The sequence below is a fragment of the Patagioenas fasciata genome, chromosome 4 (assembly GCF_037038585.1).
Source record: "Patagioenas fasciata isolate bPatFas1 chromosome 4, bPatFas1.hap1, whole genome shotgun sequence".
Lineage (NCBI taxonomy): Eukaryota > Metazoa > Chordata > Aves > Columbiformes > Columbidae > Patagioenas > Patagioenas fasciata.
Genome location: NC_092523.1, coordinates 46,453,398 through 46,478,912, shown reverse-complemented (window position 1 = coordinate 46,478,912; position 25,515 = coordinate 46,453,398). Strand labels below are relative to the sequence as shown.

Genomic DNA, 25,515 nt, shown 5'->3' with positions numbered 1-25,515 from the left:
TCTGGTTCAGATGACTGGGCAGTCCTAGGTGAGAAATTACAGAGTAAGATGAAACATTGAGCTAGAGCCCTACACATCTACCTCTGTGTCTATTGAAGTCTTCATGACAAACTTGAAGAAACTGGTTTTACTGAAAACATGAAATGTTTGGATTTATAAATGTTGATCTCTGCTTTTTGAATGCCATCAAATACTTAATTTATCCTTTGCAGACTGAAGGCAAAACTGCATATATGCCCTTCTTTTTCCAAGACCTTTAATTGACTTTTAGCTATTGCATGTATGTCATGCCAAGGCATCCTAATAATGATGCTTCTCTGTCAGTAAGAGCTTACTCACTCATTCACCATCAAGAAAGTGGCCAGAGGCCAGGACCATTGGTCTGTGTTAGACCGCAGGTACTGTGGCGGGCTTCTGGTCAGGGTGGTGAAGGGAAGCATTAGAAACACAGGCAGCAGGTGAATGGGGGAGGTAAGGAGGAGAGGAGAACAAACAAACAAAAACACACAACCCCCACAAAAACAACCAGCCAAAACCCAATTACCTAAAAAACCAACTCTGTAAAATGATTATCAGTAATCAATTTAAGTGTTTTGAGCATTTCAGAAAAGGACTGTGTCATTTTCATTTTTAACTTACATATGGTGTTTAGCACAAATAAGCCCATTGTTGCATTTTTCTTTGAGTAGTACTCTGCATCAGTGGGAAATAACTCAAGATTAATTTTACAGAGAGGATGCTACTTAGTTGTTATTAAAACTAAATTTAGAAACTGTGAAAAGTGTAGAAGCCCCCCCCCTCCCCTTCTTGTCATTTAAAGAAGTTCGGGTACTTATTTTTATTGTCGCTTGCATTTTGCTTTATACAAATGGCTTGTCTTTGCTGGGTTTTATATGAAATTGTTATCTTTATGGAAGTTTAGCCTACCACTGTTTTGTTTGTTAAATTGAATGTAACCTTATTAATTAGCACTGTGTTCCAGACTTGGTAATATGCTGTTGAAATTCAATAGCAACCTAATTTAGCAGGGAAGGAAAGCAGTGTCTTATGTATTCTTTTCAATACAGAAAATCAGTCATTGCTCTATGTAGCTAATCTGCTGAATGTACTGATACACTGCCGTGCCGTGTGACCTGTCACCGTTGTACTGCAGTAATATTAAAGGTTACGTAAAAGTGTGGTGGAAGTGATTCAAGTCCTTGATTCAAAGTTTTAGCTATGTATTAACAACAGTGGTCTAGCTAGAGATTACAGAGGAAGGAAGGTATGAATTGACTGCTGTTCTAGATTAGAAGTTCAGTTACAAAGAGTCTAGTTGCTCTAGTTCAGCATTTGAGCTAAACCAAAAAAAACTCTGTAAGGAGATTTTCAGATATGTTAACATTGCCACAGTGGGTTCTTTGTTTTGTGTTTGATAACACCTTTCTGGGAGTCAGTATTTGTTGTTTCTACTGCTCTTACACAATTGTCCTGATTTTATCATTGATCACCAGTGGTTTTACAGTGCTAACAGTAGTTATTTTCTGTATATGCTTTTTTCAGGTTTAAAAAGTAACCTAAAACTTTCCCTAGGGAGAAAAATTCTAGCAAACCTACTGAAGGCAAGAACAGCTTTTCTGAAATATTTTTACTTTTTAAAATCTTCCTCTTGTGTAAGCTTTGGAGGCATTTGTGACGATTAGCTATTCTCCAAGAACAATCTTAAGAAAGAGTAGAATTGTCTTGAATCCGCTGACAACTGAGCACTGATAACTGCTGCAGTTAAGTTGGTGTGTATCATTTTGTTGTGGTGATATAACCTGGTTATATGTCTGGGTCTTTAATACTGAGAGTCCTCCAATGCAGATAAAATGGATACAGTTAATTTTTATACATGATTTTACTATATGATTTAACCAGATAAACCATTGGTTACACCTTAAGTGAACAGCCCAGTCATCTAATGGAGTAGCAGACTTGACTATGTACTTTTTCAGATTTCTTTGTTTTGGTAAAAAGGATTTGTATGATGGAAGAGCTGGGAGCTTTCAAGTTTTGGGATCAAACTGTCAAGAGTTGGGAGACAGAATTCCATGTAGTGCTGATGTATGTAGAGGCAGCTGGAAAGAAAGAGATTTGTATTCCTTTAAAACATACCTAACCAGATAGATAATTTATGTGATTTTTTCTTTACACTTTACACAAAGATTTCTTTTAGGTGTATAATGGATCATTATTGTTATTGTGACTTTTTAAAGGGGAAGGCCAGAACCTTACTCATAAAGCTGTTATGTGCCAGACCAATAATTAGAAAAATGCTTTATTCACATGTCACACTGGATTTCTAATTTGATAGTTTAAAAATTGCCATTTTTTTCCAGATCAACCTATTTTTAAATGGACAGCACGTTGAGACATTTGAGGAAGATCTCACATTTACAACAGATGAGGTTGTTTCAGTTGATCCACCTAAGATCAGCAGTGAATTGAAAGGTATGCTCGTATTTTTATTTGTGAATGTATCATTTGCTGTTTCTGACCTGGAAAATCATGTGCTAGATTGTCTGTGAAATATATTTTACCTCTTTATACTATGTATTTTTAAATCCATTGCAAAATACTTAAGCTACTTTTCTTGGAAGGAAGAAGTTTAGCATCACACAGTATAAAATGGATTTGAGACTATTAACAAGGATTGAGTAAACTGTTATTCAAAAAAACCAACATCTTAGGCACAGCTGAAAACAGTTGAATGCTGGCATGAAAGATGTATCAAAGTATGCTGCGATCTTACTTTCTTAATCCTGGAAATAGTTGGTTTAACCTTACATCAAGTAGTTGTGTTCAGAATGGTGGACAGACTTATAGAATGCGTAGCATTTAAATAATTGAAATTTGGCCCTATTTCATATGGCAGCCTTCACAAAATAAAGAAGAATGGGAGCAACCTGGAACTGGAGTCTTTTAAAGAAAACACACTAGCCTAATGATCCGGTGTGAGTAATTCCGGTGTTGCTGTTAGGCTTGTCTAACCAAATTCTCTGAAGAAAGAAAAAAAGAAACTTGAGAAGGGCAAACCAGTGAGCTGAGTGGAGTGGGTCAGGATGTCTGCAATGAAAGGGAAGTGTTCAGTCAGAGTTGTTCATAGAAGCTAGGTGCTAGGTTACAGATTATTCAAAGTGCTAGACATCTGAAAATTTTTATGTTATTTTTTTAGGGCCGAGCTGTATACAGTATTTCTTAACATACAGGACACTTCATCATTCCCTTTTGGTCCAAACAGAGTCTTTATTACCTTATTCCTGCTCACCAGAGAAATGAGAGAATTAATTTAAATCTGCATATAGATATTTTCAAATCTAAATCAGGTGACTGTACTTACAGGTTACTTATTAGAAACATTTCTAAAATAATACTAATGCTGAAAGAGTCATTTGGGTATTTAAGTTTGTGAATACTCAAAAAAAAAATAGTGCTGTGATGGCACCAATACGTTAAGTTTTATTCTGGATTCTAGACACGAGTGAATAGTATTTCTCACGACTGGTAACAGAATAGTGTAGTGACTAACTACAAGTTAATAGGGAGCGTTCTGTATCTTGTAGAGAAATTTTGAAATACACATATGACTGTGTGTGTTGCCATATGAAAGTCACTGGCACTGGATGTCTCATTGCCATGCATGAGTTCATTTTCCACATGTATTCAAACATCTCTTCAATGTGGTGATTTATGTGTCACGCAAAAACAAGTTTAAAATCTTAAGTATATTTTCAGCTCTTATGTCTGTTGCAAATCTAACATCACGTGAGAATCTCTCTGATGCCTGGGAGTTCCCAGGAGGGCAGTGGGGGTTTCGCACCATCAAACTGGTGCAAGTTAAGGAATAGGAAGTCATTGTTCTGTTTAATAAAGGGGTTAGCAAAGGTCCTGGTATTTTTTTTCCAAGGTGACTACAATGCTAAATACTGGAGAAACAAAAAGCTATTAGACTCCCTGTTGCCTTCTTATCCTTTGAGAAAACTATCTAAGGTGACTGACATCAGCATTTAAGTACTGAATTCTTCAGACTTTATTAAGGCAAAACCCCACATTTGAGGGAGAGCAGAGGTCCTCTGATTGTTTTCCCTGAGAAGGATCTCTCAACTTTTGCCCTTAGTTCTAAATAGAAATGTTTTCTCTGTGTGACTGAAGACTTACCTACTAATGTGGCTTAGTGAATGGACAGCATGGAGGAGAAATAGACAAATGAGTTAGACTGTAAAGGGAGTAACTTCTGCTAAATCATTTTCTGTCAGCATTTAGTAAGGAGGGAAGTATTTCTCTTAGTTTCATGGTTATGTCAAGTGTGAGGGACTGTTAGTTGTCTTTGAATAGATAAGAGAAATATGCGAAAATGGGTTTCAAAAATGCTGCTAAATGTGGTTCTGGGAGGGTGGCATTTGAATTTACCATTTGCTCTAGCTTTGAAGGAAATTCTTTCGTAATTTGTTTAAGATGTTTATTAAATGAAAACAATTTCCTGATAAACAGATCATGAAAGATAAATCAATTAGAGTAATAATAAATGAGAACGCCAGAACACTGTCTTGAGCTGGTTTTATTTAAAGGGAGACTGTCAAAGACTGTCTGTGTAAAATGTCTGGTGGAGAAAAGACTTCTACAGCTTATACAATTTAAACATTGTCATATTTCAACCTTTGAAGAAGCACTACATTTTTTTTCTTGAATTGTGTATTGAATGGTATTATTAAAACTAATGTGATTTCTGTGGTGTATGAAGTGTGGTGGTCTTGTCCAAAATGAACAATGAGCTTTAGCTGGACTTTTTCAGATCCTCTCTCAATGGAGATGTTTAATCAAAAATAATGTTCCCCAATTAAATAAATACACCCTTCAGTATTTTCTGCCAAGTTTCATGGCACATTTTTGATTGCATTTTTTCATGAAAGTGAACATGGAAAAGACTCTGAGCATCAAGCTCAAAACACACCTCCTGTGTCAACTCTTTAATTGTATGTTTTCACCATTTCAAATTTCATGGTACTGTGACTTAGTACCAATGAAGTACCGTTATGCTAGACTAAACTGTAATCACTTTCAGCTCATCTTTGAGCAGACTGATACATGTTATGAAAGTTTAGGTCTTAGTCAAAGCAGTTTAACGCTGGGATGTTGTTTGGGGTGTGGGTAGATGTTCTCCTGATCCAGCTGTGCCAGTAGAAGAGGTTGCTGCAGTCAGCCCCCAGTTGCTCATTATTGTTCTCCCTGTTATTGCCACTCATGTGCCAGCAAAGCTGCTCTTGTGTTGCTTGATGTGTTTCAGCTAAGTAAATACGATGAACTAAGATACACTATACAAACTATGTGTCATGTTGTAGTGAGGCATTTTTGTCATCCACAGTATCTCCCACCCCGTACCCAAATGAATTTTTGGGATCTGTCCAGCTGCCACTACCATACACTGGCTGCCTCCCTTTCTGATAGGGACAGTGAAAACTGCAGCCAGCAGGACTTAGACACAGTTTCTTTCTTACTCAGCTTTGCTAAAGCTCTTTAGGTGAGTCTGGCTCCTGTCTGAGGAATCAGCAATTCTCTGTGGGCAGGAAGGAGTTCAAGGTAATGATGATTTGGCTGTGGCTGCGTTTAGCTGATCACCTGACACAGTTCATGGAGTGCATATCTTAACAGTAGGTGCACTTTAGTTTAAATCATGCTTGGACTTACCACAGTGTTAATTTTGGTTTCAAGTATTATTTAAACATTAATTTGTTTCTTGAGGGTGAGTTTAAATTGATATAGTTAAGCTTCTTAATACAGTCTGCCTTTGGCCAGCATTTAGAGCATAACATCTTAAGCACTGGGTCTCTTACTCCCTAAAATTAAAAACAAAACCACAAAAACAGGACAATAGTTTGTTATCCTCAGCAGGTGCAGTAACAATACAGACAAGATACTGATGCATTTTCAAATTTCATTGTGTCTTGCAATATGAAGTTTATCCAACATAATTGATTTTTTTCTTCTTTTAAGTTCAACAGTTGTTAACACATTAGACTGAAATTTTTTGTGACAAGTATGTGCCCATGGCTGAACTGTTTTACAGAAGTGTGTGTATATTTATATAAAAATATATATAAATATACAATATATTTTTATTTTTATATATATTTTATATTCTATATATATTTTATATATATATTATGTATATATATATATATTTTTATATATATATATTTTGGGCATTTTTCAGTTGCTTGTTGTGGCTGCCACCAGCAGTTGTTGCACCAGAAGCTGTGAGAGAAAGTCCCTTCCCTGCTCTGAATGTTCCCCCTGCTGGTATCCGGGAAGCAGAGGCGGGGGGAGAGCTGCCACTTGTCTGCAGGGGGTGAGAAAGAGATAGGGAGGGGGCAGAAGAGGGCAGCTGAGAGGTGAGAAGTCTACCTGTGGCTCCAGAGTGTAGATGGGTCTTAATAGGTGCGGGGACTGAACAGCCAGGGATGCCAGGAGAGCTGATACGGCCTTAGGGAAGTTGGATCAGAAGCAAAACTGGCTGGAAATTACTTAATTCTCACTGCCTAAAAACTGGGATGTAACCTGTGCTTCAAATTTGAGTATTATGCTGCTATCAGCAAATAACTAAAGCTCACTGGCAAAGTGAGCACTTCATCTCTCAGTTTGGGGAACAGAAACTATAATGGATGGTGACAGCCTACTATTGCCTTCAGTAATCGATGATTGCAAGAGGTCTGTGCTACGTGACTTAACTATCAAACCTTGTGTGTAAACTGCGCAGATCACACAACACTGAATTTCTGGATTTGGGCAGGGGTGGGTTTGCTTTTTTTGATATGTCAGTGGAGGGCAACAAAGATGATTAAGGGAGTGGAGCATCTCCCTTGTAAGGAAAGGCTGAGGGAGCTGGGGCTCTTTAGCTTGGAGAAGAGGAGACTGAGGGGTGACCTCATTAATGTTTACAGATACATAGAGGGTGAGTGTCACGAGGATGGAGCCAGGCTCTTCTCAGTGACAACCAATGATAGGACGAGGGGTAATGGGTTCAAACTGGAACACAAGAGGTTCCACTTAAATTTGAGAAGAAACTTCTTCACAGTGAGGGTGACAGAGCACTGGAACAGGCTGCCCAGGGAGGTTGTGGAGTCTCCTACTCTGGAGACATTCAAAACCTGCCTGGATGCATTCCTGTGTAGCCTCATCTAGGTGTTCCTGCTCCGGCAGGGGGATTGGACTAGATGATCTTTTGAGGTCCCTTCCAATCCCTAACATTCTGTGATTCTGTGAAGTGCAACAATATTTTTGTTCCTCAAAGCTTGAAAGTCCAATATTTGTACACAGACAAGTAAAAACTTAGGATTGGCTTCCTATAGCGCATGCATTTGTGACCATTTATTACCTTTTGTTATGTAATACTAAGATATTTACAAAATGAGTAATTTGAAAAACAAACCTTGAGTTTCTTCTGTGCAGCTGAATAACTAACTTCTAATAGAGCATATAAAATTGAGAGACACATGTTCTCTTGAAAAAGGAATTTTAAATTGTGACTGTTTTCTGTGGACATAAAATGACAGTTACTTTTAAAAAATATACTGTTACCTGTAGCTATCATTAAAATGTTGTTTTTTTTTTTTTTTTTTTTTATTCTATAGATCTGCCAAGTGGTCCACATAGTTATCGCTTAGAAGATCTTGCCTATACTAGAAGTGGAGACAAAGGCAACTCTGCAAACATAGGTATTTGGTTTTTTCTTGCTTTCTGAAGTGATGTAAGACTTGCAAATACGAGTTATATATCTAGTGCTCTTTTTTTTTTTTTTAATCTCTTACATAATTTGATTATTTTTTAATAGTCTGCTGAAACAAAATAATCCATATAAAACAAGGATTTTACTAATGAAATACCTGTAGTTTTCTGTTAGGCAGCTGTTGAAGTCTGAGGTACTAAGAAAAAATAATTGCATGTCATACTACAAAGAAACATCTTTGTTTAGGGTTGCAAAGTGGAGCTCCTCAAAATTAAGAAATGCCTTCTTAAGGTTTCCTTTACACATTAGTCACCAGTCCCTCATGTGCGTGTTATGTAACAATCTCTTGGTTGTCTGATCATATATAACATTTCTATACATTAATTTTATAACATATAAATGGCTGAAACATTGGCACTGTTAGGAAATACCAAAGTTATACTTGCATGTAAGAGAATGTTTTTATCATATTGTTAATCCAAATGGTGTATTTCAGTGTGCAGTTTCTTTATATTTTTTGTGCTGCTTCCTGCGTTGTTTAATAATTCCTTCTGTTCCTTACTTCTGCATGCAACAATTGGCTCTCTTACTTGTTGGAAGATGAGAGAGTCTGGTGTTCAAAGCTCAGTATGAATTAAAGGTGCGTTTGGGATTTGACTTGCTATTAGCTGTCATGTGAAAACTGATGAATTTTGTTCATGTATATTTAGGAGTATAGTTTTCTTGTTCTTGTTTGTGGAAGTGGTTTTTGGGTTGAAGAATGAAGGAGTGTTGATTTTTTTTTTTTTTGGTTGGTTGGTTGGTTGATTGGTTTTTTTTAATAATTTTTTTCCCTATGGTTGACCAATGTTGCAATGTAGCATTGCCAAAGCATGAATGATATATAGCTAATGAACTCCCTCAGATACAAAGTTGCTATTGCTTTATTAAGGAACAACAATAATGACAAACTTGACCTCTAAGACTAAATTAGGTTTGAAGTCCACAGATAAACGATCCCTCTGACACAAATCTGCTTTGCTGATCCTGCTGTGGAACGTCAGCTTTGGCCTGAAGTTACCTGAAGCTTATGAAAGCATATATTCAGCAATAAAAATGTAATTGTGATTTCTCACACATCAGGATCTCATGCAAGAAGTGGGGCAAGGACCAAACGTTCAGCTGCTGATCGTGCCTTGTTAGGGTTAATTGCAATTATATGTCTAAGTCATGCAAGCCATTTAAAGGAAGAGAACTGGATTTGGGTTGTTTGTTGCAATTATGTTGTTGTTGTTTGGGTATATTTCAGTGGCAACCAGAAAAAGTCCAATAATCACTTAGTCTGGGAGCATTCTTTCATGTCATGCTCCACACTGCCTCTCTGCTGACAGAGGGAAAGCTGTCATACTCTAGTTTTTTTATTCAGGAGCTCATTAAAGTGGATCCATATGTACAGTTTGTTAAGAGGAGGATCTCAAACCAGTTTTGAAAGGATAAATACAAATTGGTTTTGATAGCTTCTATTTCAACTAAGAACTGTTATACCAAACAGGTGTGATAGCACGGCATCCCCTCTACTATCCATACCTAAAGAAGACTTTAACTGCTCAAGCCTTGGAGGATTACTTCCAGCACCTTCTAGAGCGAGAAAAACACGAAGAACTAGTCACAAGGTGAGTAGCTTGCTGCTCAGTCCATAGTTATATGGCAGATACCTGATGGTATTGAAAGTATGTTAACATAAAAATTGCAAACTTTTGTGTACTGTCTTCAGTATTTTTTATGTATCTTTTTCTGCCTTTTTTAATAACAACTTGAGCAACAGTCATTGAAAAACAACATGAACTTGTACGTCTCCGGAAGCTGGTCAAAGGTTGTGAATCCGTTTAGTGAAGACATTTAAATGTTCAGAATTAGCATATTAGTGTTGGGGCTATTTGTTTGTTTTGCTCAGTACAGAACAAAGTCTCTACAAAATAGAAATAACTTCTACTGTCCTTTGAGAAATGTATCTTCCCAGTGTTTTTGAAGCATTTGGACTGCAGAAGGCTTAGTAACTGAAGCTTCCCAAGTGTCGAGGGTTAAGATTGCGGGGTGACAATCAAACCCTGGCAGATGTATTGTTAACCTCCTCTCCCCCCCCACTTCCCCCTTTTGCCCCTCCCTCTCCCCCCTTCCCACTCAGGACAGGCGATCGGGAGGGAAAGAAGGACAGAGAGAAGGGAGTTGGAAAAATTAAAAATGTTTTACTAATGCTACTAATAAGAATAGAGAAAATAATACAAAATATACAAAACCAATCTTGTAAGTCTCAGCAACTGCAGAGCCAGCACCCAAAGTCCTGGATTAGACTCTGCAGCCAACCGGAGCTGGATTCAGTCTCTCACTAGGCCTCGGTTCGCAGGGACGACCAGCAAGGTCCTCTCCTAATGTCAGCCATGAGGAAAAAAGGGAAAAAAGAGAAAAAGGGAAAAGGGGAAAAGGGGCCGAGATCCTCGTGATCTCCCACTTCTATATGAAGTATTCACGTGAATGGAATGTTATACACCATTGGTCAGTCTCTCGATCATCAGTTTCTTGTTGCCCCTCTCGCGAGATGTCCATCCGTGCTTATCAATAAGTTTGCATTCCATTGCCAGGTTTAACCAAAACATGTGTTGGGTTCTCCAGGAAAATGCAGCTAACATGAAGGCTTTAGCTGACAGGCAAATTCACTAAAAAAGAAACTTGTTTTTAACAAAACCAGGACATTCCACCCGTTATAATATGACATTCACTGAATACTTAAACCTTATCAATACAATCTATCAATACAATCTAATTAATCACTACTACTATATATGTACATATATACACAGGAGTAATTAATCAGTGGACCATCCTTTGAAAAGTTCATTAAGTTCATTTTGTCACAACAGTCTCCCAGGGCAGGAAAAATGGTACAAGTGCATCTCATGACCACTGTTGGTGGGTTAAGGACACCAACTTCGAAGAAGGTGTCGGGCGCCACGCGAAGAAGCTAGCTCTAGTTTCATCACCATTGTCTTGATCTGAAAGACACTTATTAAACATTGTTAGTGCGGCAATTCACATCATACAGTTCAGCATTGCATATTTTCACCTAAAATCAAATCCCCTTGAGGTACACACCGAACTTCTCCATACTTAAGCATCACCCACCAGGTGCTGCCAGGTCCCTGGACAAAAACAATCCCACGAATAGGTTTGCCTTTGCCTGAGGCAGGAGTAACCCAGACTGCCTTTCCTAAGATATTTTTCATGTGTACTACAGGGACTTTATCTCCTTCTACAGTCCGTAGAATTTCTGATTGGGCAGGCCCGGCTCGATTGGTTGATCCCCTAGTGTTGACCAACCAAGTGGCTTTTGCTAAATGTGAATCCCAGTTTTCAAAGGTTCCACCACCAAGTGCCTTTAGTGTAGTTTTTAACAAACCATTGTACCTTTCAGTTTTCCCAGAGGCTGGTGCATGATATGGAATATGATATACCCACTCAATACCATGTTCTTTGGCCCAATTGTCTATAATACTGTTTTTGAAATGAGTACCATTGACTGATTCAATTCTTTCTGGCGTACCGTGCCGCCAAAGGACTTGCTTCTCAAGGCCCAAGATAGTATTTCGGGCTGTAGCATGAGGTACGGCATATGTTTCCAACCATCCAGTGGTTGCTTCCACCATTGTAAGTACATAACGCTTACCTTGACGTGTTTGTGGAAGTGTAATATAATCAATCTGCCAAGCTTCTCCATACTTATACTTTAACCATCGCCCCCCATACCATACAGGTTTTAACCGTTTTGCTTGTTTGATTTCGGCGCAAGTTTCACATTCATGAATAACCTGTGAAATAGTGTCCATAGTTAAATCCACCCCTCGATCACGAGCCCATTTGTATGTTGCATCTCTACCTTGGTGCCCTGAAGCATCATGGGCCCATCGAGCTAGGAAAAGTTCACCTTTCTGTTGCCAGTCCAAGTCCACCTCAGCTACTTTAATCTTAGCAGCTTGATCTGCTTGTTGGTTGTTTAGATGTTCCTCAGTGGCTCGACTTTTAGGCACATGAGCATCTACATGACGAACTTTCACAGGCAGCCTCTCTAGCCGAGCAGCAATGTCTTGCCACAGTGTGGCAGCCCAAATGGGTTTACCTCTGCGCTGCCAGTTGCTTTTCTTCCATTGCTGTAGCCACCCCCACAAGGCATTTGCTACCATCCATGAGTCAGTATAGAGATAAAGTATTGGCCACTTCTCTCGTTCAGCAATGTCCAAAGCCAGCTGGATGGCTTTCACTTCTGCAAACTGACTGGATTCACCTTGTCCTTCAGTGGCTTCTGTAACTTGTCGTGTGGGACTCCACACAGCAGCTTTCCACCTTCGATGTTTTCCTACAAGACAACAGGATCCATCTGTGAACAGTGCATACTGCTTATCAGTCTCTGAAAGCGTATTATATGGTGGTGCTTCTTCAGCACGTTTTACTTCCTCCTCATCTGGAGACATCCCAGAGTCTTTGCTTTCTGGCCAGTCTGTAATAACTTCTAATATCCCTGGACGGTTGGGACTTCCAATTCGAGCTCATTGCGTGATCAGTGCAATCCATTTACTCCACGTAACTTCGGTTGCATGATGTGGAGAGGGAACCGTCCCTTTGAACATCCAGCTCAGCACCGGCAGTCGAGGTGCCAGGAGGAGCTGTGCTTCAGTGCCGATCACTTCTGAAGCAGCTCGAACTCCTTCATATGCTTCTAGTATCTCCTTTTCAGTTGGAGTATAGTTGGCCTCAGATCCTTTGTATCCTCGACTCCAAAAACCTAAGGGTCGACCTCGGGTTTCTCCTGGTGCTTTCTGCCAGAGGCTCCAGGTAAGTCCATTATCTCCGGCTGCGGTGTAGAGCACATTTTTAACATCTAGTCCAGTTCGGACTGGTCCAAGGGCCACCGCATGAGTTATCTCACGCTTAATTTGTTCAAAGGCTTGTTGTTGTTCTGGGCCCCACTCAAATTGGTTCTTTTTACGAGTCACTCGATAGAGAGGGCTCACAATGTGGCTGTAGTCAGGAATATGCATTCTCCAAAAACCTGCAACGCCCAAGAAAGTCTGTGTCTCCTTCTTATTAGTAGGTGGAGACATTGCTGCAATTTTGTTGATCACATCCATTGGGATCTGACGACGGCCATCTTGCCATTTTATTCCTAAAAACTGGATCTCTCGTGCAGGTCCCTTGACCTTGCTTCGTTTTATGGCAAAACCAGCATCCAAAAGAATATGAATTATTCTCTCACCTTTCTCGAAGACTTCTTTCGCTGTGTCGCCCCATACGATGATGTCATCAATATATTGCAAGTGTTCTGGAGCTTCACCTTGCTCCAGCGTGGTCTGGATCAGTCCATGGCAGATGGTAGGACTGTGTTTCCACCCCTGGGGCAAGCGATTCCATGTGTACTGGATGCCCCTCCAGGTGAAAGCAAACTGCGGCCTGCACTCTGCTGCTACAGGAATAGAGAAAAATGCATTAGCAATGTCAGTTGTAGCATACCACTTGGCTGCCTTTGACTCCAGTTCAAATTGCAGTTCTAGCATGTCAGGCACAGCAGCACTCAGTGGTGGTGTAACTTCATTCAGGCCACGATAGTCTACAGTTAGTCTCCACTCGTCACTAGACTTACGCACTGGCCAGATTGGGCTGTTAAAAGGTGAGCGAGTCTTACTGATCACACCCTGGCTTTCCAACTGACGGATCAGCTTCTGGATAGGAATCAAAGAGTCTCGATTGGTGCGATATTGCCGGCGATGCACCGTCGTGGTAGCAATTGGCACCTGCTGATCGTCAACCCTCAGCAGTCCTACAACAGAAGGGTCATCTGAAAGACCAGGCAAATCAGACAGCTGTTCAATTTTCTCAGTGTCCACAGCTGCTATACCAAATGCCCACCTATACCCTTTTGGGTCCTTAAAATACCCTCTCCTGAGGTAGTCTATACCAAGGATGCACGGAGCATCTGGACCAGTCACAATGGGATGCTTTTGCCAGTTTTTTCCAGTTAGGCTCATTTCAGCCTCTACAACAGTCAGTTCCTGGGATCCCCCAGTCACTCCAACAATATTGATGGATTGCGTTCCTTTATAATTAGAAGGAATTATTGTGCACTGAGCACCAGTGTTCCCTAAAGTTTTGTACTTCTGGGGTTGTGTTGTACCAGGCCATAATATTTGTACAGTCCAATAGACTCTGTTATCCCTTTCCTCCACCTGGTTGGAGGCAGGGCACCTCTAATTCCTGTTTTGCACAGTCTCTGGGTGTGAATTAGAGGTTCCTTCAAGAGCATCAGAATCTCTTCTGCTCCTTTTGTAAACTGGAGCAGCCACCTTCCTAGGAGTTTTTCCTTTTATCTCACATACTCATTCTTGAAGTTCTGAGGTAGGCCTTCCATGCCACTTATTCATGTTTTCTCCCTGCTCATGTAGGAAGAACCACAGTGAACCTCTTTTTGTGGGCTGTCTCTGCCCTCTCTCTCGAGATTGGAAACGCCTTCTCCTAACAGCTGAAACATAGGTTTGTGCAGGTCGTGAACGGTACGAGTCTTCTTTGAGCTCTTTGATTTCTTGCAACAGCTTTTCAAACCGGTCATCAGATTTTTCACACAGTTTCTCCACAGCGGAGACACAAGCCCATAGAGAACCAGCAAGGCTGTCCTCAAAGTACTGGAGCTGCTCAATCACTTCATTAATTTCTTGTACACCTCTAGCTGACCAGACCATTCCTGCCAATGACTTAGCATATGCAGGTGGTGCACTTTGTACAAATCTGCGCCACATAGATTTTGTACCATTGATTCTATCTGGGTCTGTCCCCTCTTGGCTGTTTGGTCCTAGATAGATGATCTCTCGCACAGCTAATTCTCTCAGGAACTGGATACCTCTCTCCATAGTATTCGATTTCCCTAACGTGGATATACAATCTTCCTTGTAGGGAAATCTGACTTTCATAGCTGCCAGGAGTCGGGTCCAGAGAGTAGCGGCATTAGACTCTCTTGAAATTGCCCTATCAATGGTGGAATCTTTTGACAGAGATGCCAGCTGCCTGGCTTCACCACCTTCTAATTCAATTGTTTCTGCCCCATTGTCCCAGCATCGCAGCAGCCAGGTTAAAATATTCTCACCTTCACGACGACTAAAGTCTTTTCGCAGATCTCTCAGCTCACCTGGAGAAAAGGACCGAGTGGTGGTCACTTCATCTCGTCCCTGTCCTGATGATGCGTCTTGGGTTGATGTTGGCCCTGTGCCATCACCTGCTGCATGGGTAGTCTTTCTAGTGACTTTCTTACAACCAGCAACTGATGCTGATATGGGTTCACCATCATCTGATTCATTTCCAGAGTCTGAATGACTGTCACAGTGATTGCTGTGGTTACAGCAGCAACAGTGCCCAGTGTGTGGAGACGGGGGGGCTGCCTTGTTAGCCTTTGAGGCTGGAGAAGTAACGTTATCTGCAGCGACCTTGGCAGAGGAGCTCTGCGGAGGAGCTGTAGCTTCAGCCTGTGAAGCCGCGGTTGGGGGGGCAGTGGCTGCAGCGGCAGCTTTGGCTGTTTTGCCTTTTCTTGAGCGGCCAGGAGTGCTTTTTGCTAAAGCTTCCGAAGATGCACTGCAAATCTCAGGACTAAAAAGAGACGCAAACCTCCTATTGAACCTCATTTCTCTTAACAGTAACACAAACTGACACACATTCAGCAAACCAGATAACACCATCACAGTTCTATCAAAGCTCCAAGGGTATTCAAAGTTCTCTAAAACATTTGCAAACTGTCCTAGTGAAAACACGAAAGTATTGTTAGTCAGCCTTTCTAAAGATTCGCTTGACCAATTAGCAAATATAGAGCCATTCTGCTCTTTAATCTCTCCTGGAGGTTTTTCAAGGTAAAGCAGAAGCGAGTAGAAATTCATGAGAGGCTGCAATATAATGAAATAAACCAGTGCCATACCACACAGAATCATCATGACCGCTGTCCAGTTTCTTGTTGTTATATAATGAATACTTCAATTTAGAAAGAAACACCAACACAGATATGGGATCAGCGAGCACAATGTAGAAAATAACTGATACAACTTTTGCCATAACATCTTTAAATCAATGTAATTCACTTTGCCTTAATACCACTAAATAATATCCGAAGCAAACAGACGCGCGAGTATCACAACTCTATGAGTTGGCACCGTGCCAAGAAAATTGAAAGGTACGTCAGAGCAGTAGAAAAGCCAAAAATCTCCAAATTTACCCCTTTCTCTTGCCCCACGTTGGGCGCCAATTATCTGTCGAGGGTTAAGATTGCGGGGTGACAATCAAACCCTGGCAGATGTATTGTTAACCTCCTCTCCCCCCCACTTCCCCCTTTTGCCCCTCCCTCTCCCCCCTTCCCACTCAGGACAGGCAATCGGGAGGGAAAGAAGGACAGAGAGAAGAGAGTTGGAAAAATTAAAAATGTTTTACTAATGCTACTAATAAGAATAGAGAAAATAATACAAAATATACAAAACCAATCTTGTAAGTCTCAGCAACTGCAGAGCCAGCACCCAAAGTCCTGGATTAGACTCTGTAGCCAACCGGAGCTGGATTCAGTCTCTCACTAGGCCTCAGTTCGCAGGGACGACCAGCAAGGTCCTCTCCTAATGTTGGCCATCAGCAGAAGGGAAGGAAAAAAGGGATGAGATCCTCGTGATCTCCCACTTTTATATGAAGTATTCACGTGAATGGAATGTTATACACCATTGGTCAGTCTCTCGGTCATCAGTTTCTCGTTGCCCCTCTCGCGAGATGTCCGTCCGTGCTTATCAATAAGTTTGCATTCCATTGCCAGGTTTAACCAAAACATGTGTTGGGTTCTCCAGGAAAATGCAGCTAACATGAAGGCTTTAGCTGACAGGCAAACTCACTAAAAAAGAAACTTGTTTTTAACAAAACCAGGACACCAAGCCTCAGAGCTTCAGAACTAGGAGTCTGAAGTCCCTCAAACACAGCCTGAAAGACATGCACACAGCCAGTATGGACTGGAGCCCAAACTTTCCTCATCTCTTGTCAAAAACATGCCTCAGCCTATCACTGTCTCAGCAAAACATTTTACTTTTAGTGAAGTTCAGTCACTTTCTCTAAAGTATTCCTTTGAGTACCCTGCTCTCACCCAGTGTTTTGGCACATGCATCAAGACAGAATTTAAAGGAAAAAAAACCCCACCATTTAAAAAATAAGGATGAACTGTTGTCTTTTTGTTCTAAGAGCTTGATTCAGAAAGGTGCGGCTCAAAGTTCAGGGCAAACTTGGAAGTATTTTAACTCCTGATTTTTGAGTTGTAAGTGCTGTTCTTTGTCTTCATAAGCAGCTCAGTGCAGATCTCACACGCTGTTTCATAAGTGCTAACAAATCTGTGTATCTAAAAAATTCTGATATTAAGAAATGTAATTTAATTTCCTCTGAAACAGAGCAGAGAAGGGAAGAAATAAAAAATGTCACGCCTCCTAATGATACTTCTAGAAATTGATTTATTGGGTTCTTTAATGCTGTTTATGTTCATAAATAAGGGTTGAAATTTGCTGTGTCTGGATGAAGCCAATTTATTTTGATTAATTAGATTATCTGTTCCTGGGTTTGGCTTCCTTTAATGATGTGATAATGGAGCTCTGTGAGTGAATTGAAAAACTTCTGGGGAAAAAAAAGTAAATCCTTCTGTGGAAATATTTAGGATTATAAGGATTAGGCTCATGTGCTTCAGATTCTATAGTTTCTTTTTAATTTACTTGTTTATTTTTAGTTTTAGCTGCCATAAAAAGAGCTGTCTTACTCTTTCATTTTCCTTAATTTCCTTTATTTAAAATGTGAGTGGTTAAAAATTATGTATTAGTTTTGCTACTAATACCTACCATGGCTCTGCCTCACTACAAAGATTGTCAGCCCAGTTGCCTCTCATTCTTTTTCATTAAAACTATTAAATAGGTGTACTAAACAGAGAAAAGGTGGGATTATTTTTGATAGAGAACAGTGAGAACTCAAACTTACAGATTTTCAGGTAACATAGTAACAAAACATGGTCTTTGAAACCTTCCCCTCGTACCCCAAAACTCCAAACCCATGTGGTATCATCCCCCCCTATGTAGCGCACATTCTTAACAGTTAATCACAGTTCTTCTTAGGCATAGGAGGGATGCACAAGCTCACCATGGAAGGTCAGAGCAATTAAGTGAGGGTGAGGAAGAGTTAGCAGCATTCAGAGAGAAATTCCTCAAAGTTTAGAAAGAGATGTCAGTCTCTTGAATTTTCACTGGTACCACCATTAAAAATAGCATCAATGCTGTAGTAAGATGAGTAGCTGGACCGTACTGCATGTGGAAGATATGTTTCTTTTTTTTTCCTTCAGCCATTTTGCCCTCTGTGGTATTTATACTAGGTTATTTGTGTGGTGATTTGTATACAATTGACTTCTGGTAAGATACAGAATAAGGACTTGTCATTTAAGAAGGATAGTAGAACTATCCTGTGACAACTGGTTGGTTTCATCTTCTGAAATACAGTTATCTTCTTTATGCTTTGAGAGCGTTCCAGTGCTCAGGCATAAAAATATTACAGCTCATTTCTTCTTATGTGATATTTTTACTAAGAGCTGAAGAACAAGAAATGTGGATACTGGTGCTTCTAGATTGCTGGGTTTTTTTGTATGTATGTATATTTATTACGAGGGGAAAAAATACTTCTCTACAGTATATCTCATATGCAGACACCTCTTTTAGCCTATGAACTGAGTTCACTCATGGGAGGAATCCTATCTTTTTATTTAAATGGACTAAACATTATTTATACCATTATCATTTCCATGCATTTTGGCAGGAAATTCACCAGAGAAATCTGACTTCTTTGAATATGTACGGCAAGCACTTCAAAAGAAGTAGTTAAGCCGGCACCCCATTGTGCATCATCATAGGAGTTCAGCTAGAACGGTGAATTTTCCTTGTTTTATTGGTTTCTGTCACAGACTTAGTGTTCTTTGAAGGGTTTATTTGTTTTCTGTGCTTTTTAAAAGCAGCTCTTAAAAGTTTTGATTGAATTGTACAATTAGGTAGTATTTTCTTCCTTTAGCTCTCAGTAAATTAAACTTAAATTGTTTAATTATGCTGGGTAAATGCATACCAACATTTTGGTTGATGTACTCTTGCTGCTTTAAGACTATGATGGTGGTTATAGTGTTTTGTTTTGTTTTGTTTTTTTACTGTGGGAGTGGTTTTTTTATGCAGAAATATTTTGGATGCTCAGATGCTTCAAACAGGACTTAAAATATTGAAAATGCTGACCTCTGTATATTATTTTGTAATCTAGTTTTAGCTAGAGTATCTCACTGTAAATATTTCCTCAACGAACTTGAAGTGCAAGTGCCACTCTGTGACGTTCCAAATTAAAATCTGTTGCTTGTATTGCATACTCTCTCTGCAGAATCACTGCAGAAAGTGAAACAAAATTCTTCCACTCTTTTTTTCATTTGTCTGCTTTTCAACTTCTCTGCTGATCTGTTTAAATGATTGACTTTTTTTGTCATTAAACTTCATTTGAGAGCTGAGGTGTTATTAATAGCTTTTGGAATACATATTCCATTAGTCTAGTTCTTGTGGAGATATCTGCCAGTCATGAAGTCACTTGCTGCCTGGAAGTCCTTGCCAGTTTTTCAGAGCAAAATTTACAGTGTAGTGCTTTGGTAGATTTCTAGCTCTCATGGTATATAGTTATTGGCAATTTATATTGAGTTTCGTAGTTGAAAATTTTGTGGAGTCCTCTGATCTGCTATGTGGTTGATTATGCTATTAGATGTAGTAAATTATGTAGATGACTTGTTGTGGAAAATGCTTTATCATTCATATTCCTATTGTCTATTAGAGCACTGTTGGATTAATCAAACCTTCCTGCATTCCCAATGGATTTGCCTTTAAGTGTGATAATGTTGCCTAGTAACTAGTTTTCAAGGGAGGTCAACAGAATGCTAACACCAGTTTTCTTCTTAATAACAACTAATGTTAATAGTAGAGTGTGGTAACGAAAGTGTAGAAGGAATGGTGAAAACTCCTTTTCCTGGGAGACAAGTACAGATACTCCGTGACCTCTGCTTGCAAGACCATAATGAGAACTAAAACGTTCGCCAGGCTGCTCAGGAGAATCGTGGACTGGCCACATCTCCTTTCATTAAAGGTCATATGCGCAAGATACAAGGGCATACAGGGCTGTAAATATCAGCAACAGCCATAATTTTCACAATGTTGAAAAGAAGATTAAAAAGTGAAACCTTAAAGTGACAACATTGGCAGTACAAGATCACTGCAAGAAATTATAGCTATTTAAGACAGATTTGAAGAGTCCATCCCAAACAGATGAAAATCACATAGATGACTGAAGAAAAATAGGGGGTGGTAGAGAAAGCATGATTTAAACTGCAGCCATCAAACATCTGGAGATGGAGCAAGAGTTGGATACTGTCTTTCTCTGTTACTCCTCATGTCTTGCTGATGTTCTGATTAAATCCTTTCTTACGAGAAAAAAGGAAAGCTATCATGTCATTAGACAAAATATTGAAGGCAAGCAAAACCAAGAATAAACAAGAATACAAGGAAGATGACAAAACACTGAACAACTGTGCAAGGAGAGGCAAATGGAAATATGCTATAGATCTATTTATGGAATTTGAAACAACTTCATTAGGGAAAATAGAGAGCCATTTGCCAAACTTCTACAAACATTTCCAAACTGGAACTGTACCAGTCAAAAGCAAGGATGGAAAAATGCTTACAGTGGTAATGGAGCATTAAAATATGTCTGTCAGACTAAAATGAAATTTTATCTGAACGATATACATGGCTCCAAGAAAGCATTGAAATGTAGCTCTACTTTTCATTTGTTATAAAATTAGATGCTGTTGGTCATAAGTGTTTGATCTAGTGATTCATAGTTATCTCTCAGTAATAAAAGAGTATACCTTCCCAATTAGCTGGTGGACTTTGTTAGCAAAAGTGAGCTCAAGGGATTAAGTGATAGTATTTTTCAGTATCAGAACTAGGAAATACTAAAAATACTTCCCTCTGCCCACTGTGCTCTTTGAGTTCATGTTGGATCTTGAACCTGTTGCCTATGGTGCTTTAACTCTTAAGAAAAAAAGTATGCAGAAAACAACCTCATTAGAAATTAATGAGTTTTGAAGTCGAATAAGAGGAACGTGGTTACTTTATGGTCCTACTTTGAAACTGTTAAGGACTGTTGATTTGGAGTATGGGGAAGAAACAAGAAGGGAGGGAAGGCCACGGGTTAGTGTTCAGTTAGCTTTTAGGCTTGACTCAGCAGTAAGTGATGCTATCACAAGCGTGAAGGTGTTGAGTTAGTTGTTTGTTTTGTTTGGTGTCTTTTGTTTTGGTGTTCTGTACAAGTGTTTCTTTCAAAATCTTGTGAGAAGTAATATGTAGTTTTTATTTTACAGGTATGAGTTGCCAGGAATCCATGGATTAAATTTTGTTCTGAAGAATTCCCTTGGTGGTGGTGGCATAGCATCCCTAAGAAGTGACCCACAGGCATGTATCAAAGCATTTATTTCAATGTAGTTATCTTTCATAACTATGTACTACACACTCCTTTTATAGCCAGCTTTTGAGGTAGAACTGTAAACTTTTGATTTTGACTCTTTAGTTCCTTTTAATTTCCTGTTAAAATATAAATTATCTGCTTAATGGTTTAAGGTTTGAAAACAACACGGGGAGGTAGAAAGTTAATTTAGAATATTTGGTGAAAAATATGTTTACAAGAAGCTATTAAGAGAGTCCTCAAATCAGTTATGCTCTTTATGGTGTGCTGCCTGTGTTTTTAGATGCACCAGCAAAATTAACTTCTCAGAAAGACTGTCATGTGTTGGAGAATGCAGATTTACTAGATGATTCTGATTGAGTTTTTCCTAGTACATTTAGGAACCATTAACTGTACAGCAACTCCTTTATCTTAACCTATGACTCCTATAGTTAAAATACTGAAAATTAATATAAATCTGAAAGAAGAAAAACAGAGGGATAGGAGATCTTGTGTGCTGATCACATTATGTGAATCTGAAACTAATGTTTTTTGTGAGTCTACAATTTGAGTATTAAATATTTGAAATGTCTAAACCTGAAGACAAGGTCCCTTAATGTGGCAATTCTGCTGCTACAGCAAAGCACCGTTCTGCCACACAGGCTGAGAAATGCTTAAATGTACAAATAATCTCAGCATAGTGAAGAAGACTGTTCACAAAATAAGATCATGTTGTGTATGAATCAGGTGGCAGAACTGAACCCAAAATAAATTGCTTCTAGCACTAGATTCCAAATAAATTGAAGAAACTATTCAATCTGATCATGGTTAGATACTTGAAAACTCAACTGTATGGTTTTCCTTATTTAATTACATTGATTCACAAGTGAGAAAGCCAAATAAATGGAAAAGGTACATAAAACTTTGGATAACCTACAGGCCAAGGCTTGAGTATATGTAGAGATAAATAACCATAAAACTTTAAAAACATACTGAATTCCTACACTAATTATAGGAAAAAAATTCCTTATTAAACTATTTTTTAAAACTTAATTTACAAAGGTAGTATATTTATATAGTAAAACGTAAAACCTAATGTTGGTTTGTTGTTTTTTTTTTTTCTTACAGGGCAAAGCACTTGGACAGATGCTCTTGGATTTCCAGATTAAAAATGTTCCTGATTTAAAATCACTGATAGAGTAACAGGTGTTTAATACACAGGCTTTTAACACTGAGTGGTATATAAAAACATGTTATAAACAAGAACTGGCTTCTTGGGTGAGATTTTTTTTTTTTTAAATAGTAGAAATTAGTGACAGTTATCAGAGGCTTAACTATATGGCAGAGATTAGCAAATGTTTTGAGTAATACCAGACTAATAGCTTTGTCTGCAACTGATAACATTTCCTGTATAGTTACTACATTGGATGAAAAATTAATTTATTTCCTGTAAAACAGAATTAATCAAATTCCAACATAACATTTAATTGTAAGACAAGATAATCTTTGTTCCAAGATGAAAATTACCTCCTGTTCAGTCCGTCTCCCTTTTCCTTCTCTCAGTCTTCATTTGAAAAAAAAAAAAATGGACTGATGTAGTTGAGCTCCTTTCATCTCTGTCCGTCCTGTGCACAGAGCGATGCTGGGTAACCTGCTGTGCATCGCTATGAAGTCAGCACTGCCTGGTACTGGGAAACAGTTTTCCCTGTTGGGCAATAAAGAAGAGTAATAATTGTTAATGTTATAGAGTCACTGGTAGTAAACGCTGACCTTTGGTGGTGATCCACCCAACTTCTAGCACTTTGTCCAGTTAATGACATACTTCATTATTACAGTTTCCAATATCTCTTACTAATTAACCCATCAGTTGAAAGCACTGACTACTAAGTCATATATCTTGGCATGGCAATAAATTTGAAGATGAGGACAGAAGAGAGTGGCAATTCTGGCCTAATAACTGTCTGTATTTCCTCTGCAAAAGCCATATAAATATCACTCTGCAAGTTCAGGCATTTCATATTCAGAAATGAATCTTTATATTGGAGAGATTGTATTAATTGTTTAGTGCTGACAAAATGACACATTACTAAGATAAAATGCTGAAAATAATTATTTTGTAATTGTCACCAAAACTGTTAGTTGTTCCTAAGTCTCAGTCTGTGCTACCATATTATTAATTTCCTAGCCTCTTGCTTACTAATGAGGATGATACAATGAATTGTTCCCACTTTTTCTGTGGTTTTGTTCGTTTGACTTGAAGGTATCGTAAGTGAACACTTTATACATCTAAGCATATTATTGTCTTAGCAGGTGTAAGTACTGTCTGTGTATACTGCTTGATTCAATCTAGTTGTAAAAAATTAGTTAATATTCATTGCAGAAAAAATATCCAGCTTATTAAACTCAAAGGGAAAATGGCGTGCTAGTTCTATTATGTTTAAGTCATTCTTCATTATAAAACTCGTGTTAGTAATTTTAAAGCCTGTTAGTTTAGCAAAACAGACAAAGGTATTGAGAGGAAATGAAAAAGTGATAGACCTCAGTAGCAAACCTACAAGGATAAAAAGGCTACAGTAAATACTTGCAGTTCACTCAATACACTGCTTAAGTGACTCTGTAAATGTGTATGCAATATTTTTTGAATAAAAGTGAACATTTATGAAGTATCAATTCGTTTTAGTCATTTATGTTGTTTCTTCTATTGGAAGAGAGTGATACTTAGTTCAAAGGTTCTTTGTTTTGGGGTTGTTTCACTCGCCTGCAGTTTTGTGCATTGTTGGGCTGGTTCCCTTCTTCCTTCAGATTTTGTCTTTTCTGTCCCTACTCTTTGTTAAATACAAAGACTGAAAAAGTAAGCGATACTATTTTCTAGAGGGCTAGTCATTTACAGCTCTACAATGGAACTTGTAATCTGCTGAAAACAACAGTACAGTGTTCAAATGGATTGGATATGGGAATACAAAGATGTTATTTTTTTATCTCTGGAATTGCCCTTTCGGATGCTGTGAGACCATCCTTCACAAACATGCTTTCTATCCATCATTTCTTTCAGTGCACCAGCTTAAAACTAAGTGGCATTACTTTTCAGATACTTTTCTCACGAAGTGTAGGCTCCAAAAATCCCTATCCAAAGATTTTATTCTGTTTAACCTCCTTAACATGTTTTGAATTCATGAACCTCTACTTGTTCCAGCAACCCCAGCTGACCTGAAAGCTTGTTAAAGCTACATTTATTTCTTCATCTGTGGTAGAGATTGAGTAACTGAGGAAGGTTTGGTAAAATGTAAATTGTACTTGAAGGTGAGCATGTATGAAGTCAGTTACGGTTTAACTTCAGTCCGTTGAAAAATGCATTTTGCCTGCTTGTTACAGCAGAGCTGTTCCTCATACAGGCAAGAACTTAGCCTTCTAATTGCCTTTCTTTCTTGCTTTTTCCCTACTGTGTTAGCTGTGAGGTCAGGATGGAAATAGTAATGCTTAGTGTATAAAATAAGGTTCCATCTAATATAAAAGTTTCAGTGTAATGGAAATTGGCTCATACCTCTTACCTGGGAAGTTTTTGTGCTGTGGCTCATCTGCGCTACAAAACAAAGGCTGCATCCTCTTACCTCTCACAGCTTTCTCACTGCGTCTTACCTAACTCTCAAAAATAAATCCTGGGTTTTCTAATAAAATTATTCTATAGCAGCTAACAGTCCAAACAAATACTTTCTCAGTGTTTAATATTTCAAAGTGATTTTCCCACTGCAACTTGTGTATTAAAAGTACAAAAGTTGTTATACAGAAGTGACTCAAGATAAAGGATGTGCCAGACGGAGGCACAAAGTATATTTTCAGTTTAGCCATCTCCAATGAAGCCATTTTTCCACTAAAATATGGGGGGGGGGGGGCGGTTTCCCCCTCAAAGTAGAGGAAAAACAATTTTAAGTATACCTTTTAAACTTCGTGTTGTATCTTGGCAGGTTGAAAGTGCAGCCCTTAAAGTCTGAAAGCAGAAAATGTTGGATTGCTGATTGCCCTTCAAGGATCTGGATGATTTCATTCCAAAATGACTTTGATACGTTGTATTAAGCACTTTGCACAAACTAAGGCGCAGGACAGTCGCAAAGCAATTACTTGGGCAGGTTTCAGTTGCTACCGCTGGGTCTGTGCGTTGGCTGGAGGAGTGATGCTGTCTCACAGGCCTGTCTGCTGTG

The 25,515-nt window shown here is 38.9% G+C and overlaps 1 protein-coding gene across 2 annotated transcripts in view; it reads left to right on the top strand.

The window, feature by feature from the left end:
* Positions 1-23,985, top strand: part of LOC136101637 (uncharacterized) — a 66,309-nt gene extending 42,324 nt beyond the window's left edge. For both annotated transcript variants that reach the window (XM_065837937.2, XM_065837936.2), the window contains exons 16-20: positions 2,361-2,472; positions 7,650-7,733; positions 9,276-9,396; positions 21,240-21,330; positions 22,448-23,985. In XM_065837937.2, coding sequence (XP_065694009.2) covers positions 2,361-2,472; positions 7,650-7,733; positions 9,276-9,396; positions 21,240-21,330; positions 22,448-22,522 — 483 coding nt within the window. In that variant the 3' untranslated portion in view covers positions 22,523-23,985. The remainder of the gene's footprint in view (positions 1-2,360; positions 2,473-7,649; positions 7,734-9,275; positions 9,397-21,239; positions 21,331-22,447) is intronic.
* Positions 23,986-25,515: the final 1,530 nt, after the last annotated feature.